This window comes from Gadus morhua, chromosome 9 (assembly GCF_902167405.1).
Source record: "Gadus morhua chromosome 9, gadMor3.0, whole genome shotgun sequence".
Taxonomy (NCBI): domain Eukaryota; kingdom Metazoa; phylum Chordata; class Actinopteri; order Gadiformes; family Gadidae; genus Gadus; species Gadus morhua.
Window position 1 is genome coordinate 3,823,851 of NC_044056.1, and position 19,549 is coordinate 3,843,399.

The 19,549-nt window shown below is 44.0% G+C and overlaps 1 protein-coding gene across 1 annotated transcript; it reads right to left on the minus strand.

Moving 5' to 3' along the window:
* Positions 1-16,002: 16,002 nt before the first annotated feature.
* Positions 16,003-19,120, minus strand: LOC115550777 (aerolysin-like protein). The gene is made up of 3 exons (XM_030366069.1): positions 18,980-19,120; positions 17,256-17,748; positions 16,003-16,582 (listed from the first exon to the last, which is right to left on the minus strand). Exons 2-3 carry the CDS (start codon positions 17,736-17,738, stop codon positions 16,139-16,141), a joined length of 927 nt encoding a protein of 308 aa, XP_030221929.1. The 5' UTR covers positions 17,739-17,748; positions 18,980-19,120; the 3' UTR covers positions 16,003-16,138.
* Between the last annotated feature and the right edge of the window lie 429 nt (positions 19,121-19,549).

Consider the following 19,549-nt stretch of genomic DNA (forward strand, 5'->3'; position numbering starts at 1 on the left):
GCTTCCTGCGCATCAATGAAGGACCCTGCGATCATGCATAAGAAAAATGGCTGTGATGGCTAAATTGTAAAAATATGTCCAGAAAAAAAAACAATGAAATGTGTTGACAACTCCAGCGAGGGCGTGAACACCGCTGGTAACCCGGGATTGCGGGGGTCAAAGGTTAGCCTGTCGGGGTCTTGTGCGACAGCAGGCTGGACAGGAGCCCAGCCTCTAGAAGTGTTGGGATTAAGAGCACTTATTTCTTTAATGTCTTTTTATTTCTCCCTTTTGCCCCCTGACGCTCCCTCCAGGAGTTATTCGTTCCAACCCGCAGTCCCCGCCTCATGTCAAGGACAAGCAGAACACACACACACACACACACACACGCATGCACCGGCTCTAACACACACAAGCGCACGCACACGCATGCTCTCACGCACACAAGCACGCATGCCGCACACACACAAACACACACACACACACACACAGACACATGAGCACGAGTACTCACCCACCCATCCACACTCACAAGTGCACACACAAACATGCGTGCGCACTGCGCACTGACAAACACACACGTGAGCACAAGCACACACACACACAAGCGTGCACATGCACAGACACGAACACACACACGCACCCACCATCAGAGAAGGTGAGAGAGATACCAGACTGTAGAAACATTGTGAAGTTGATTCATTCATGATTTATGGCCAATAAAGGTGAAAACACAACAAGGATAATTTAGTCTGTGCCTTTGCCAGCACTCGAGGTTCATAGATCACGGAGAAGCGGATGCCTTAAGACACATCCCCTTCCTTCTGGCCCCTTTATTGACCAGAAAATAGCTTTAATAATAATAAAAGCAACATATTGTCATAACTTTATTGAAGGAAGTTAGGCAGTTTTGGATATAGGGAATGATCTTGAAATAACCTGAATAAATACATATGCATTCAAACCTACCTGTTTGGATACTTATGTTTTTATTAAGGGTAGAGTTATGGGTTGCAATCAGGATCAGGATAAATCTTTAATATACATATATATATATTCAAAGTCCATATTTAGATAATCCGTGCCACCTTTTCAAACCATAAATAAACAACTGTAAACCAAATTGTGCTTGTAGCAGAACGGCTTGTGGAAGAATGTATTTTTGTTTTGTGGTAATAAAACAGAACCGAAATTGCGCAATGTCCAGGCCATTGCTCTAGTTCCATGAGTCATCCTTTCATTTCTCCAGCATGCGTCCATTACGTCATCGGCACCATCCAACACCAGGCTTGTCTTGCATGACGTGCTTCGATTTATCCATCCATCCATTCAGCCTCCCATTCATCCAACCCATTCCTCCATCCGTACAGCCTTCATCCATCCATTGATCCAACTGCCCTCCGTCAATCCGTCCATTCATTCATCCATCCATCTACCCATCGTCCATCTATCCATCTGTCCCTCCATCCATCCATCCATCCATCCATCCATCCATCCATCCATCCATCTGTCCATTCGTCCATCCACCCACCTGTCTGTTGCTTCATCCGGCATATGAGATAAATCTGGTCCCGAATCCGAGTCTTACCTCTCCCCCTGTCCCTCTCTTCACCATCTGACAGGACAGGTGGGTGGTGTGGCTGTGGAGGGCACTAAGTGAGGGTTCATATATCAGGAAGGCCGTTAGAAAGCCCCAGCCCATCATTCGGCTAATTGATTGGGTGTAATAATTGCTGCTAGGAAGTTCAGAGGGCTGAAGGTGATTTACCAAACAGAGGACGGGTTGTAGTCTTCCAGCTGTTAATAAGGTAAACGTCCGCTCCAAAGGACCGACATGAAGACGTTGGCCCCCGACTCAAAGCTTTCCCCCGAGCAGAGACAAGGATCTGCGACTCAGCACAAAGCTGGCGGATTGTCCACGTGAGAGACAACTAATGAGGCACTCACCCAGGGCAGCTCTTCAGCCAGCCAGCCAGCCTGCCAGCCAGCCAGCCTGCCAGCCAGCCAGCCTGCCAGCCAGCCCGGCTTCTGCACCGCGAGCTATAAAGTTTGTGCAGAAGGGAGTGATTTTTCCTTTTCCTTTGTGTCCAGCTGAACAGGGCGGAGAAGGGGCCAGGTAAGCAGCTGCCCCGGGACGCCCCGGTCTCTGGACAGAGCCACGTCCCTCCCTTAGGCATCCCGGTCCGGAGCGTCTTGTGAAAGACCATCGTGAACTCCACCTCCACCTCAAAGATTCAAAGGTTTTTATTTGTCACATACTCATACAAGATGAGCAGTTTGTGGGACATACTCTGTATTTTCTGTTCTTAAAAGATTAATGAAATAGAATGTAATCAAATATAATAAAATAATATAAAATACAATATACAATATATATACAATATAAGTTTTAACCGAAATGAAGGATATTATAAACATATATAAAATAAGAACTGGATAAACAGGGCGATGTACAAATTGTATTGTGCGATATGACCTCTGCATGAGCATCTTCAATCGTGGGCCGACTCCATCTTCACCATCAGCACTAACGTGGCCAGGGAAAGACAACCCAGGGTTGAAGTACTGCAGTTCAAAGCTGGGAAAAAACCCAAGCCCAATGTTTTTAATTGTGAATTGACTTTGCTTCGAATTTTATCGTTTCAATCGATGCCATGACAACAGCTCACTCTTCACAAACTGCACCTACAATATGCATTCCATACTCTATGGAGCAGAACTGTTTAGGATAGCCAATTATCCTCCCTGTGCACTGGCATTTCCCTGCAGAAAGAATACCAAACACGTCGATCAAAATGCATCACATTCATCTACCTAATGCATAAACCAAATTCATGACTTTTCTTTAAACCTATTTTAACCCTGTGTGAACGGGTCTGTGTAAGCACGTGTGTGCGTGTGCGTGTGTGTGTGTGTATCGTGGTTGTGCGGTTTGACCTGTGACTCGGCAGAATGGTGCAGTGCAGAGAAAAGCTCCCCTACCTTAAGGAGAGCCTGCTCACTGGTGCTGATGATACTGCTGCCACGGCGACCCATGTGACCGGTGGCAGTGCACGGCACCTCCGCGTCCCCGCCGCGCCGCAGAGGTTCACCCCAACCATCACCGCGCAGCCCTTTGCAGCAACACTACGGAAATGTATCGCAGGGCTGAACCGCATGCATCACTACCTCTCTCTCTCTCTCCCTCTCTCTCTCCTGCTGCCCTCTATAGTCTATACATTAAACAGAGCATGACAGTGTGAAAGGAGGGAGGCAAAGCCTGGCGCACGCCCAGGAATGCAGTCGCCAGTGGAGGGATCCCAGGCCCTAGAGGGGGGCAGTGGCAAGGGAGGGCCCCTAGTGGCCCTCCAAGTGGCTGTCGCAACGGGGGGGGGGGGGGGGGCTGATGCAGGGACTACAGGTGCACGACACCCTGTCGCCGAGGTTACAGGGGAGGCAGGGGTTGAGAAGGTGGGCTGGAAAGCGTCGGGCAGTGGTGGAGGAGGAGGAGGAGGGGAAGGGGTTTGCCAGTACAGTCTGTTTTTTTTACCAGACGGTCTCTTAGCTTTATTCAGTGCGATAATGACCGATAATGACCTGCTTTAGGCTCTTTTCCCGTGTTTATACTCATTGCAATCATGCACTAATTCCAATTGACCCCAGAGAAGACAAGAACGTACACAGAGAAAACAACAGCATGTGTATCCATAATGGTGCTATTAGGGTTGCATCCGTGTCCTATACTGGGTAACAGCATGTAGGGGTTTTTCTCAGATTTTACATTTTTCAAACAGCGAGAGGGGAGAATGCATAATGAAACGCTCGCCGGGTCCTCTCTGCCGCTCTCAGCCACCCCGATGTCTCTTGTGGTGATGGATTGATTTTGTTTGTTTCAGGCTTCATTTGCTTCCAAAAATGGCTTTTTTTGTTCTTAGAACAACTGCAGCGTACCAAGACTTGCTATGGGGAGAATGTGCTTACACAGAGTGCATAAGAAATTCCACCATTGTTTCCAAGTTATCAGGAAGAAAAGTCACTTTCTTTTTTCAAGGATGAATCATGAAGGAAATAGTAGGCCTACTTTGAGTTTTTCATTATTGGCATGATAACCAAAGAGGAAGAAAATACCACAAGTATCATGGAGATTATCCAATGTTTAATTTCTTTAACTAATTTAACTAATTCCAAACAGCATCTCCCTTGTTTATTTCCCTTTCGGTCAAAGTTTACCTTCGGTTCGCAGGCAATTTTATCTGGCAGGCAATCAGATGGTCGCGTCATTGTGGGAGAGCCAGAAACTAAATGTTCTTAAAGATGGAAGATAGTGTTCCCACCAGGCCCTCTCTTAAAGTACATTTAGTTTCTGACTGCACTGCTAGAATCGATACGCAGTACTCCAGAGAAACACACACAATGAGTGTCGGGGTAGCGAAGTAGGGGTGGAGTAGAGCAGAGCCCTGTAAGGCCTTCCATCTGCGTGAGTCCGCAGCGGTCCTCGGGTCTGCCCGAGTCCGGCTAGACCCAAGGCGGCAGGCGTCACACACACCCCCACTCCACCACCACAGCACGAGCCACCGCTCGCTCTCAAGACGTCAGCTCGCCACGCGGCCGCTCCACTTACACTCCGGTGACGGGCAGTTCAGATTCAGCTTTTTCAGCGTATTATTCTATTTTTTTGTCGTCGAGAAAAAAACCCTTTAATTTATCCCTGAAGTATAACGTGACAAAATGATGAAAAATCCCACTTACTTCCCAGGGTAGGTTTCATCGCTTATGATATAGAAAGGCATCGCTAAGGTGACTGCCCTGAGTGCTGCTGTGTTGGACCGACTCCAACAACGTTCACTCACCCCCCGCTCGCGTGCCTTTCCTGGGATGCTGCCGGCTGACTGCCAGCGCCGGTCGTTAGAGGAAGGAGCGCCGCGTTAGCAGTGATCGCCCGCTGGGATGTGTCTGCAACACACCTCCCGTGGACCTAGCTGTCAAAAAAAAGGGACGCAAACAGCAGTTTTATGTTTAGTCATTTTTACAGGCAGTTTTGTGTATGCAGGCATGTATATGTATGCATGCCTGTATGTATAGCGTCCTTCGCAACCACACACGCACACACACACACACACACACACACACACACACACACACACACACACACGCGCGCGCACACACGCACACACACACGTATTTTCTGAGGAACCTATTTAAAAAATAAATTACAATCTCTCTCTCTGAATAAATCTATTGTTTATCTAACTCAAATAATACAGGGTAATACATAGTATACTGGATAATTGCTGAATGAATCGTAAAACTGTATTCAGCATATCCCAATGTTTACCCTGTATGACTGTATCTATTGCTCCACTCTCTGCTTCGCACAATAAATTACTTTTCTGCATTGCTTTCTGTATTGTGAATGTCCTTCTCTTGGCGGGACCATTCTCCCTGAAGCATATGTTCAGAGGCTCGATGACTTATGCAAGAGAGAGTTAGCAAAAGGAGATCCATAGCTGGGGAAGACCATCACAATAAGATCAGCCAAAGCTTGCCTTAACCCCCTCCATAACATATTGGTCTGTGTGTGTGTGTGTGCAGGGCCGTAGCACCAAATCCTGGGCCCCTATACTATAGGTACTAATGGGCCCCCCTGCGCTAAGTTGTTGACGGGGGGGGGGGGGGGACGTGGCCGATACGTAATTATTATGATTATAATTTAATAATCCCCTTTGTCCCCGCAGTCCGTCGGCCCTGTGTGTGTGTGTGTGTGTGTGTGTGTGTGTGTGTGTGTGTGTGTGTGTGTGTGTGTGTGTGTGTGTGTGTGTGTGTGTGTGTGTGTGTGTAGGGGGGGGTTAGGGAATCTATCTCTCTCTGAGATTGATCTCAACGTGTTGACGAGATTAAAAAAACATGATTAAGTTCTCTCTTCTTTCCTCTCCTGTGTGTGTGTGTGTGTGTGTGTGTGTGTGTGTGTGTGTGTGTGTGTGTGTGTGTGTGTGTGTGTGTGTGTGTGTGTGTGTGTGTGTGTGTGTGTGTATGTATGTGTGTGTGTGTGTGTGTGTGTGTGTGTGTGCGTGCATGCGTGCGGGTGGCGTGTGTGCGTGCATAATAAGAAGCTGAATACCTGGCTTCCACTCTGACGCAGCTTGTCCAGAGAAGCCTTGAGAGGAGAAGCAGAGGCAGTGAAGGGAACATTGATATTCTATGCACCACACCACAGCTGTTAGTGCCTGGGAAACCAGATATAGAGCCACTTTCAAAGCTTTACAGGTTGAGGCACTGACTTTGAACCCTGCTCACAGCTTTGTAAGAAAAACGTGATATCAACGCAACTCTTCCCTTTGTCTTTTTTGGCTGATGAAATGTCTTGTGACGTCTCTCACAAATTCCAACTCTTACAGAGTCTTCTATAGGAATAATGCAGAGCCACACGCACCTCAGAATGAGCAGGCATTGATGCAACTCGTGACAATTACCATATATTTCCATAGAAAGGCACCCTATAGCTTCGATTGACTTAATTAAGTTAGCAAATGAACGTGGGATGTTGAAGTGCGATGTAAGTCATCTTCCCTTAATTAGGTTGGACATTAATTGAATTAATGTGGACATTCATTTAATAATTGTAGACAATGATTAATGATGGTGTATTTTATGGGAATCAGATGAAACAGGGACCTCCAGTGTGCACCATCCTCAATAGGAACTCATCCCTGATCAGGGGAAACGGTTGTGGGCCTTCCTTTGTTCCCCAGCATCCAGAGGGCACTACAGAACCATGACAGCTGGACCCGGGGCTGGAACAGAACACCAGGATGAGATGGGGGAGTTTCTTCGCTACTCCTCCCACATTTCTTGACCAATTGAGACAAGACTTTGCACACGGCATCTTCATTCGCATACGCAAAGAAATTATTGCCCACACGTCAACCTGGGAATGATGTCAGAAACTGGTAGTTTGACTGGAAGTGCACGGAAAAGTTTTACAGGAAGTCGAGGGTGTTTCTAAGCGATTCGATCATATATATCGGCTATTATCCGGATACAGGTAATTTGTCACAAGGCCACAGTGTGTTTTTTTGTGTGTGTGCGCGTGTAAGTGTGTGTGTGCTTGTGCGAGCGCGCGTGTGTGCGTGTGTGTGTGTTGTGAAATGCCTCATCATTTAATGTTGGCTGTACTTGATTCATTTGATCGGTTATTCATAATTAAAGTATCATAAAAGGGATTCACCCCCCCCCCCCCCCCTCCCCCTTTAGCCTATACCGTTTGGTAGAGGTAAGTAAAGTAGATCCAAGAGACGAAGAAGCATAAAACCCCAGAAAGCCCTTCGTCCTTTCCCTCTGAGAGATGAGACCATCCGGCCTGTACTTAATGATCCTCCGCCTGCCATGGTACATTAAAGTCCTTTTACAACCAGCCTTTAAGGCAGTGCCACACACACACACACCCACACACACACACACACACACACGCACACACACACAGTATTTCCAGACTGTAAAAGTACATTAAACGCAACACTACCTACGTTCTGCCTCTACACCTCCTAACCTGAACCTCTGACCTCTGACCTCCTGACCTCTCGACCGGTGTGGCCCTCGGAGGTATTCTGCTACCTCTCCGAGAACACTGAGCCCAACAGAGAGCTAGGCACACTCGGGGCCGGGGTGTGAAGAGCTGATTATGGTTCAACGTTCACGCGACGCAAAGGGGGTTAGGGACCCCTTATGTCCTTGCGGACCCTTTTGGCGTCCACCGCAAGAGTCGGACGTGCGCCTCCCAAAAATCGTAACCTTCCGTCGAAGGCGACGCAGCAGCAAGGGCTGTGATTGGTCCGCTTACTAGAACCCGACGCAGAACCATAAAGGCTCAGGACTGCGTCGAAGCGTCTGCGGGCGCCATTGCGTTGCGTGAACGTGGAACCATAATCAGCCCTTTAGATGCACTCGGGGCCGGGTCGTAAGGCTGAGTTGGACAGCCCGATGGAGGGCAGTTTATTGTATTTTATTTACTAGAATAACCCGCAGAAGCAGCTCAAGCTGCAAGTTAATCTCAGTGAAACTAAAGCTGTTTTAGTCGATGATCTAAATGTATAATTACTATCGCAGTTAGTATTGAACTTGTGCTTCGTATTGTGTTTTAGGTTGGGACTGTACTGTACTGCTGTCCATCTTGGCCAGGTCTCTCTTGTAAAATAAATTGTAATCTCAATGAGACTAAACCTGGTTAAATAAAGGATCTAATGATAATAAATGTATTGTGCACTCCTTCATATTGTTTTTGTCTTTTGCTCGACTGGCTTCCCCTCCTTTCTGCTGCTGCCCTCTAAGCAATATCCTCTGAGTCTCATTGATTTAATGGAACGAGATGAAACTGTGCCTGTATCTCCTAAATTCCCCTGATTCCTTGTGGCTTATTAAATAGCCACTCGTCTCCTTCAATTCCCAAGCATGACGACTCAATCTTTTATATCACAAAGTCAAACTTTTTTCACTGGAGTCATCATTCTTCGTTCAAAATGATACGAGTAGATCAGTGTCTATAACCAACAGCAACCCGTCCACTCAATCCCTCTTTTTTCACTCCAAGTGTATTTGCTCTGTGGAGAAAAAGGGCCAGCAAATCTGAAAGTGCTTTCTAGCGTGTAAAATAAAGTGAACCATTTGAGCAGGCACTATTTCCCATGATCTCGCTACCAGAGGCTCCACAGCGAAGCGTCTGAGCGGACTGTCTGAGCATGGAAACATGGGAATTGTGGGAGTTTAACTTCAGTTCAACACGAGCCGGGCCAGCAGATCTGTCCTATTTTAGGCGTTCCCTGTGAAGGGGAAGGGGAGAGGACCCAGTGGGAGACCTACATCCAGGGTGTATGTGTGTCACCTGTGCGTCTGTTTCATTAGGAGCAGGCAGAACTGTTAAGAAATATGGAAGGCAAAGGGAATATTTGGTTCCTCAGTCCAATTGTCTACAATAAAGATGTTCCCTTATTGTTTGTATTGCTTGAGGTGGTGTGTTGCATGGTGTATGCAACAGGGAAAACCAAAACTTAAATAAATAACACTTAGGTAACCTTAATTAACCATTAATTAACATCATTCAATGAATTAGTAAGCAATAACCCAAGTTAATTAACAGTTAACTAATTATCTAGTTATTTACTTATGGTGGGGGGTAGATGCATTTATATTAATCTGTCACAACAAAGCTCAATGACTAAGATGTGTGAAAACTGGACGAGTCCACAAATAAACCACCACCCAAGGTGCCCTCGATCTCCACACGGGATGCCAAGCACTAGTTGGCAGAATCAGCCATTCACATAAAACATTCAATAAGAGTTTTTCAACACAAATCATGAGAGACCTCACTGTAGGTGACCTTGGTGGTGGTGTAGGTGACCTTGGGTGTCTTGAAAGGCGCCTCTAAATTAAATGTATTATTATTATTATTACTGTCCTGAGAAATGGGAAACGAGAAACATCCAGGAAGAAATCGTTCAATTGCAAGTTCCTCGCATTATTTAGAAGTTTTTGAATTATGTAAAAAAACATAAAAATCAAGCCGATGTTTACACTTAAAGGTGTAATATGTAGAATGTAATGCCATCTAGTGTAACGGACTTGGCAGAAATGTAAAAAGTATTTATAAGTATGTTGTGAAAAGCGAGGGTCGCATTTCCCCAGATATGCTACCATTTAGCCGTTTACCTTCGCATTCTCACATAGCACCACACTACAAACAACCACACACCACAGTTTAATACACTCCATTTATTTACAACATGCTAGATAATTCACGCATACATTTGTTTGTCAACTACCCTTCTTCCTGTCCGTCCGGCAAACTGGTCCATGGGGAACGCGTGCCGCATGGGAACCAGGCTTTATTTTCTGTTCCGGGACAGTTCATTTGGTTTGCTAATTGCGGGGGTGGTGAGGTAGCGTTTGTACTTCTGAGTGTCGTTATGGTTGATGTGATTTATTTATCAAAGACTGTGTTGTGAACTTGTGTGTGTGTGTGTGTGTGTGTGTGTGTGTGTGTGTGTGTGTGTGTGTGTGTGTGTGTGTGTGTGTGTGTGTGTGTGTGTGTGTGTGTGTGTGTGTATTTGTATGCATCGTTTGATGAACATATAGTGTTTGTGCTATTGTTCTGTGGTGTTTGATTGATCATGTTATATTGATGCGTCACCTATCCCAGTGGGCTCTCCCAATCAGCCCTGATTGGTAGGCCTATTTAAAGGTTGGGTATGGAATTCACTTTTTTGGCCATTTTTGCAAAATTACTTGAAATCCTTATCATAACCCACTCACAGCCACTGAGTTAGAAGTACTGGCATGAAAATTAAACAAGTCAATCATCTGTGGAACGGGCAGGGCTCGAAAAACTCCAGCCAATGATTTCCAGAGTCACCGAGTTGCATTGGACAGTGAGTACGCCAATCGAACGGTCGTACTGCACTCCCCCTCCCCCTCCCCCCCCTCAGAGTCAGCGTTGAAGGAGAGGGGGTAGGACCATTTGAGTTGTGTATTTTCAAAATCTGCTGGCGTTTCGCAAATCCCATACCCAACCTTTAATGGGGAGCCATGGTGAGGGGAAAAGGTCGGGCATTAGTTTTGTAACAGCTTGCCGAGAGGCTGTATTCTTTTGTGTGACTTTTTGTACTTTTTGGCACAGTAAATAAACCGGCACTATTTTTGCAGCCTTCAACTCTCTGCGCCGACTCCTGCTTTTGACCAACTGACTCCTTGGTTTGCGTCCCGTCCCGCGTGTGAGTTGGAGGTTCAATACCTCTTTCTCACATAAGTTTAAATTCTTTTTTTGTGCATAGTCCCATAAAATAAATGATGTTTTCGTTATCCTATATAGAGCCCTGTATATCTAGGAGAGGGTCCTCTTCCAGCGAGCCCACCATGTTGCACTAACATGATTCAACATGGCCTAGAACGAACATACGACTAGAGGACATCAATTTAATTGACACTATCTTACGCATAAGATATGAACAGACTAAATAACTAAACCTAAATTAAAAATCTTTTCTAAATAAAACGTAATAGAAAATGGTTGTCAACTGACCACCATTGGGTTAAGTTCCAAGCTTTTGGGGGTTGAGCTGTCTGTACATTATGTCCCAAGTGAAAGACTACAGGCCGGAATACATCCATCAATACCACACCAATGGAAGACCAACTTCACACCAAACGGATATAGATCCATCATCCTATAAATAAACGTATATCATGACATCCTGAGGATTTGCCCTGGAAAGAGCAAACAACTAAATCTATGCGGCCTATTATTAGTCTCTGAATTTTGATAACTTTTCCATAATTAAGACAGATTAATTGTTCTATAACCTCACAAAAGTCTACTTTGGTAAAAGTATAAGGACTTAATTATCGTGCCGAAAGAGTTGAAGATCAGTTTTCATTTTTTTACGGGCAGTATTAAACATAAACATAAAACAACATTTACATGTAACCAACCATTACAATGTCCTGTTATATTATTATTAATCACAATCCAAGGGAAAATTATGCTTTTAGTGTTTACTTTTTTTTACAAATTCGTTAAAACGGAATGTGTGAACTGATGTAAAGGTTGCCTGTTTGATGAAACGTTTAAAGGCCAATCAAGGTGAGCTAGCTTCGCTTGAGTCATACAGTGTAGAGACATTGCCATCTAGTGGTTAAAACTGCAACCACAACCAGGACTGAAATCTGGGGAGAAAGCGTGTTTTTCAATTTATATTTCTGAAATGAATAGTTAAGGCATGCAATGTTTGATCGATAACGATCATGTTAGGCCTTGCCCGTGTAATTAATTTCACCATGGCAATATCATTCACACGTTCAAGAAGAACAAGAGTTCCCACAATCCCAGAGCATCTCCCAAATAATTTATTATAACAAATGTAAGTATAAAAAGGGATCATCAAAAGCAATGGAAGCCAATCACAGAACTCTCATACATTGGCGCTACAAGTGTCTTTAGAGGCATGAGGGCAGTCACGAGAGAGTGACTGGCTCACGTCAGCGTGAGGGGGGGAGGACGAGGAGGGCTTTGATAAGAACAGATCCCTCCCGCGGTTTCCCCTCCTTAGGTTTTCGTGGTGCGTGTTTTGGGAGTGTGGACAGGTTCACTCCAACTTCTGAGTTGGAGTTAGTCTAAACTCCCAACTTTCTGAATGTAAATATCTATACCACGGGCACATGATATTGTTAATTATTTCAATGCGTGTTTTACTGTTTAAATAAATATTGGTTATGCAGGCTCATCTCTTAAACACATGTGTGGAATCGTGTCGAAGATTTAAGATAAGGTTAATAAACAAGGCGATGAATGGATTTTAATCAAAGATCTCACTTCATATAACTGTAATGTGCAATCAGTAACTTCATGTAACTACAATGTTTAATATGTAACTCTTTTTGATGTAATTTCGACGTATGATTGTTTTTGAATGTAGCACAGGGCCGGGACGATAAATGTTCAAAACACACCTATGAGTAATTAAGCTAGTTCAGACCAACCTATTTTAGGTTTGCGTCGGGCGCAAGAGTAATTTATCTGCCGGTATGATAGCAACAGCGGCAGAGAACCGCCCACGAAGCTACTGTACGTTTTTAGCGTTTCACACTTGCATTTCAGACCGCTAAAATAGGGCCCTTAAAGTTAGCTATCACTTAAAGTTTAAGTTTGGGATCAGTGTTGGGAGTAACGCGTTACAAAATAAATGGATTACTGTACTGCATTACTTTTTGCTGTAACTTGGTAACTCGGTACAAAGCTCTGGGCATTTTAAACCAGAAATTAACTTGTGTGTTGTTTTTACACAAATTCGCCAACACCGCGAGATTCGCAGAGGAGAAAATATCTGCGCAAATGTTCCTTCCTCTTACTGCTAGAGGAGAAGCCCGGCAGCAGCAGAGTCCAGGGGGGCTGGTTGGAGTCTTTTCGCTCGGTTCTCCGTATCAACAGTAGAGCTGGGACGAAGCGAAAAGACTACAACCAGCCAGCCTTTCAGTTTTGGTCAGCAGGAATGAGTCTTCCAACCGAAATCAATGGATTTACAAAATGCCAAATAAAACCAGACAGAAACTGTATTTCGCTACGAAACTTGCTTTTGAACATCAAGGAACATCACTAACCACTCGGAGAGTTGCACATTTCTGAAAACGAAAGTTTAGGGTTGGGCTATGGGTGAATACCCATAGCCGGCCATTGTGAAGCAGGCAATTTATAAGAATCAGTTAAATAATTTTGTAAAGTTCCCTTCGCACTGTGCTGGGTAAATGAATGGAGAGAGAAACAGACACTCCAAAGATATAATTCTGTTTCAGTCAATTTGTGTATTGAATCTTCAAAAGAGATAAATTAAGTTAGGCTTACTGCCAAGGTGAATGTCTTTGTCCGCTTCAGCTCTGAGCTGAGGACAGCGACACAAGAGCCACACAGGTAGGCTGCTGAGTCGCTGTCCTCAGTGCCGCAGAAAAGCGCTGAAATGGAGATGAAGGTGAACCCGTTTTTTTTTTTGGCTTATTTTAACTGGCCCATCCAGTTTTCTGGAGGCCCACCCACAATCAATGTCCTGGCGCCGCTAGTGGTGTGCAAGTGAATGTTTTAGATGCACTGTGCAATACAAAGCATTTAAACTATGCTTCAGTAAGCAGCCACAGCTGTGCAAGACATGGGTAAGATATAAGAATCAGATCAGAATGAATCCACATCAAAAATGCTGGGCAACGTACAATCCAAATGTACACTACAACAGCATACATCTGAGTGAGCTATGCATCTAGAATATTGAAACTGGGCGTATTGCAATGTTTTTATTAGGATCAGTTCAGGGACAGCTGCATGTATTAAAGGACAAATCCGGTGTAAATCCATAGCCCTGCCATAAACCCACCAGTTGTTTATAGGAAAAAGAACGAGAAAGGTTGGCAAAACATAGATAGAGTTTTGGACAGGGAAGTAAAGCTGACCCAATGGGGCATTGAGCTTTCATTTCTATTCCCCATTAGGCCAGCTTTACTTCCCTGTCTTGGATGATGTGCCAAATATTCTTAATTTTTCCTGGACAGGCACAAGGTGACCAACAAAGTTCTATGGATCGATTTACACCGGATCTGCCCTTTAAGGTACATTTTACAAAGACAGTTACATGGCCTAAACATCTACTGTAGAGAACTATTGATGACCTACCTCTTTGCGCCATGGCAAATCCTTGCCACCGTAGTTGTAAGTGTTTTCCGTCCCTGGCTGTATGTCTTTCGTTGCAAAAAGGCATAAGTTTGGTCTCCCACTTATTTCAAGAAATTTAATTGGGTTGTTCGGGGCACTGTGGTCGTCGTTGACCAGGCGGCCAATGGTAGCCTGGTCCTATACCAGTCGTCGTTGACCAGGCGGCCAATGGTAGCCTGGTCCTATACCAGACTCTCGTACCTCATTTCATTTGCACAGAGAGTCTGGAACAAGTGAGTAAACAAACGTTAACTCACTTGAAGGCGGGTGTCTGTTGAAGTTTAAATCTATTGGATCTGCCCAGTGCCACTCTGGATCTGCCATAACCAATCGCTAACGTTTGGCCGGGAATCACATGGTGCGCAGGCTGTAAACAAACCAAACACTGTGCGTGAAGATGTCCGTCAACGAGAGCTGACTTTAACGTCATCGTCCTCAGCCACTCCCTCTGTTCGCTGATTGGACCGCCAAAAATCTGGCTTCCAAGGAACCCATGCATATGAAGCAGACCCAGACCTAGTACTGAAGTTAAATTAAAATAGAGCGGAAGTAGGTAGATGGGCGGTGCCAGGCTAGGCCAATGGAGCTGTCACGCCAAAATTGTACCGGGGGCGAAAATTGTACCGCCTAAGTAATCCTTGTTCTAAACATTACGTCATCGTACGCATGACTTTAAAATGTCATTGCATCTCAATTGGGGGTGTGAAACTGTGGAATGGGATGAGCAAGGAGCTAAAGCAATGTACAAACATGATCCAGTTTAAAAAAAGGTTCAAAGCAATGATTTTCAAAAGGTACAGGGATGAGGGACAGAAGTAATAAAGTAAGAAATAAATAATGATATTAATATGTATGAAATAATATATCAAATATAGTATAAAGAGAGATTATGAGGAATACAGGAAGTATATATTAAATAAATATTAATTATTGAACTGTGGAAAAGGGTTAGGATTAAATAAGTGTTACACTTCTTCCTACTCCTTTTCAGACGTATCAATTGAATGTATGTAATTTTTTTCTTTTGTGAAATAATTGGCACATCGCTTTTGTTTATTGTAGTGTCATGCTTTTTATTTTGTTTGGTGTTATTTGCGATGTTTGATTTGTATTTTGATACGTCTGAAATAAATGAAATCAATCAATCAATCAATCGTTCGACGCGATTGTCCGTTTCATGTTTTATATCTTTCCAGGCTGCTGAACAAGAAAACTAAATTATTAACAGCATATAGTATATTTGAACTGAAATGATAATTTACAAAACTGAAACGTTAAATTATGGAATCAGCTAGACAGACTCATTTTCATATTTTGTTTTACAAAATCTAAAGGTGCTTTCACACCAAAAGACACATTTGTCACCCGTTCCCATTGTCGCCCAAGTTTTGTCACGCGACAAAATCCTAAACTGTCACTGTGCAAGTTTTGTCAGGCGAATTTGCTGCGGTTCACCCGGACTGCACTGCAGGGAACGGTTGGCTGGTTGAAAGGTGATTGGCTGTTACGCTACACATGTCACTCAGTGGCCACGCTGTTGAACGCTGATTGGCTGTCATCACACGAATGTCGCAGCAAAGTTGAAATATTTCAACTTGAGCAAATTTGTCACCCTACGAATACTCGTGAACGCGCTCGCCTGTGCAGGGCGAAGGTGTGGCGTGACAAATCAAAACTTGTCGCCGGTTTTCTCTAGCAAATAATTTGCCCGATTCGCGTCTCTACGTTCTCTTTGTATGGGATCGTGTCGCTACTTCGCGTTTGGTGTGAACGCACCTTGAGGATGGACATGGAAACACAAGCAGGTTTATGATGATGATTTATTGATCTGTAACAGTTACTCTGCATTAGCAATCAAACCAATGTAATGCAATCAATATTAAAACTGTGCCCAGTAAGATGTTGATGCATCTTATTTGACATTCATAACATATCAGACTAAGTGGATTTGACATGCACTGCAGTGTAAGCCACACCATTGTAGTTGCCGTTGGATTGGAAGTGCAGCTCGCTGCCATTCAGGCATGTGATCTTCATGGTGGCTGAGTAGGGGAGGTCGATGACTGCTCGTCCCACTGACACCTCAACACTCACGGTCTTTCCTGCTGGGACCTTCACATTGACCTCATCTGATTCGGTTATGGTCTCTTCTTTGGTCGCTGAGGAGGTCTGCTCCGTTCCCACGGTCAAGCTAAACCCACCAGACACCTCCACCAGGTCCGGGATCCCTGCTGTAACAGTCAGGCTGACGGTGAACTCAATCTTAGTGGTGGTGCTCCAGGTGGTAGACTTGGTCACAGATCTGCTGTACGTAAATTTCTCCTCTTGATCTGCAGCAGTGTCGTTTTGATAAGTCACCGACTTTATATATTCTTTGTTTACCTACATACCCCACACACAGACACAGAAAAACACAAAAAATATGCATATTGTTCAGGAAGCACACAAAATAATTCTTAATAACCAGTACAGAAAATATAAACTCATTTATTTTGTCTAAGATTTAGACTTTAACACTTTATTAATCCCCCGGGGGAGAAATTCTAAAGAAGTGGTGACGCTATTTTATTGACCTAATGTAAGTAAAAAATGTTATACAGTGGACAGAACTCATTGTGTTGTCTTTATGGAGGGCAAAGTGGGCCAACACAATCTTTCCTCATTCTTCTTCAAAAAAACACCTTGTGACAACTGCTCATATGAAAATAATAATAATAATAATAATAAATTTTATTTATAATGCACTTTATATATATATATATATATATATTGAAAGGGCTTTATAAAATACATTTGATTGATTATATAAGAATAATCTGCCCTATGAAAGATAAGTGTAAGACATGCTTTGTTAGTGATAGGAAAGAGGACTAAAAGGTGTCAATTTCTGTCCTGGACACAACCTACTACAAAAACAGGTGCTATTGATGCATGACAATTATTCCATTTCAATTGCTTTTCGGAGTTAATAAAGAAACACTTGTTAATTTAAATTCATTGGCCCACTTAGCCTGCCATATTCAGACTCATGTCTTCCACACATAGCAGCACTCACCTGGGGTGTATACATGGCCAGGCTGGGATAGGTCATGTCGGTTAGCACAGACGACTTGATGGCATTGATGAAGAGGAATCCCATTGAGTCCATGTCTGAGCCAGCATTCCCCTGCAACCCCAGGCAGACTCCAGACCCCACATCGATGGAGTACTCGGTCTTCAGGCCCCAGTCATTCATGTACTCGAAGAATTCGTGTCCAGAACTCGTCCAGAACCTGATGCCACCCAGACGTGTTCCGGCACCGTTCCCCCACAGGGACAGCTTGGTGATGCGTTCGCCAGGTTGAAACGTAAACTCACTGAAAGTGACTGCATTTCCAAAGGTCTGCACACGCCCATCGGTCAGTTCTGCCCGCACAGCTTTGATCTGCCAGCCGCCAACTGCCACTCCAATCTTCTTGAGGGTGGCACCATTGTCACGACCAGTGAACTCAAATCCTAAGCCTCCCCCTCCACCGATGATTTCCAGTGTAGTCGCCATGACTAATAACCTGAAACAGAAATGTACATCAATATATTCATGCATCCTCCGAATGCTCGACAAAAGATGCAGACATTTCAAACTGTAAAAGTAAATCAAAGGACAAGATCCAAGGGCGAAAACTTACGGACAACCAAAGCAGGCGGTGTTTATGCATAAAATAATGCAAAAATTAAAGGGGTTGGCGTTAGCACTATGGCATTTCCAAAGCTAGCACCTAGTATGAATATTACCGTATATGTATAAACATTACCAGGCCATTGAATAACACACACACACACACACACACACACACACACACACACACACACACACACACACACACACACACACACACACACAGTGTGTGTAATAATAATAATGTGGTAATCGGGAGAATTGGAAGGATAGGATGCAGTTTCTAGGAACAAGTTGTAATATTACAGGAAATTACTGGACAAATGTTGGAGAAATGTAGGAAATACATGCTATAATATGTAGGCCAGAGAATCCACTTGTGATTTTTTCAGAAACTAGAGTTGGATAGTGGCTCATACATATTAAAAGCATCCTGGGGGAACGGGTTAATATTAATTACGTATAAAGGATTATTTTGCTACAAATTGTGTTTTTATTTCTCTAGAAGTGTTACACTGTTTATTAAAAAGGCATTATCGCTTTTAGAAATGGATTCGTCAATTTAAGTGAAATCGAAATCATGTTTTTTAACGTATAGCCTTGATGCCCTGGCATGTGGCCTTGTTGAGGCCATCCAGTTTAATTTCTTGCTCTAAAAATAATTCCACAGGTCTGGACCTTGGTGACCTCAGAGCTGGCTACGGGCATGTATACGCATATGAAGCAGAACTATATATTAGAAGCTAGCGAGCGTGACTGTTCCCCTTTAAGAGGTTCGATTTAAGAGCTGTTATTGTTGTGTAATTGTTTACAAATGTTACAACTGTCTATCATCTATTTATGAGTGAGATGCACTCTGAAAATCAGTTTGGAGTTGAATACACCTGCCTCTGCAAAAATACAGTAAATTAAATGCAGGATTTTACTGTTGTAGTTGGTTGAGGTAGAGTACATTCTGAAATATTTTGTTTCAAACTGTTATGTTTATTTTTCATTACGGATTATTCTGCTGATTCTTTTCTCCATTAATTGATTAAATGTTTAGTTTGTGAGAAATGCCGCCAGGATTACCCAGAGATCAAAACCCCATAGATCCCGGTTGGACCACCCTGAATCCTCCTTACCTGTCCTGGTGGCTACGCTCTGGACTTTCTTCCCTTTCCAGGAACAGATGGAATCGTCAGTATGGATCTGACCTCACTGTAGAGAGCCCCTTGAGAGTCGTCTCTTATAGCCGACCCTAACCACGCCCCTCTGACCACACCACAGATGCCCTAACCCTGACCCTGCAGGGGGATGTCACCAGAGATTCTCGTTGAGATAAGTTATGGCAAGATAGGGGAAGTTGTTTGCCAAGTTAACAGTTTGCTAACTGTTTTGGCACCACAAAACGGGAACAAGATACTTGTCAATGTCAGGACTGCAGAGTCGCCCACCAGCTTCCCAAAACACGACAAATGATTCAAGAGTCACTTGTTGTGGAGTTCACAGAGACACAGAATTCACCACAGCCTCTTCTCCTCCCGTACTCTGCTAAAACACCTGTCTTATGCACTCAGGGCCGGCGATCGGCATAGGCGACCTATAGGCGATCGTCTGGGCGGCAAATGTGTTGGTGCCCTCTGGTGGCACCCTTCATTTTATTAATTTATTAAATTATATGGAACAAGTGAAATAAAACACGCTTGCTAAAC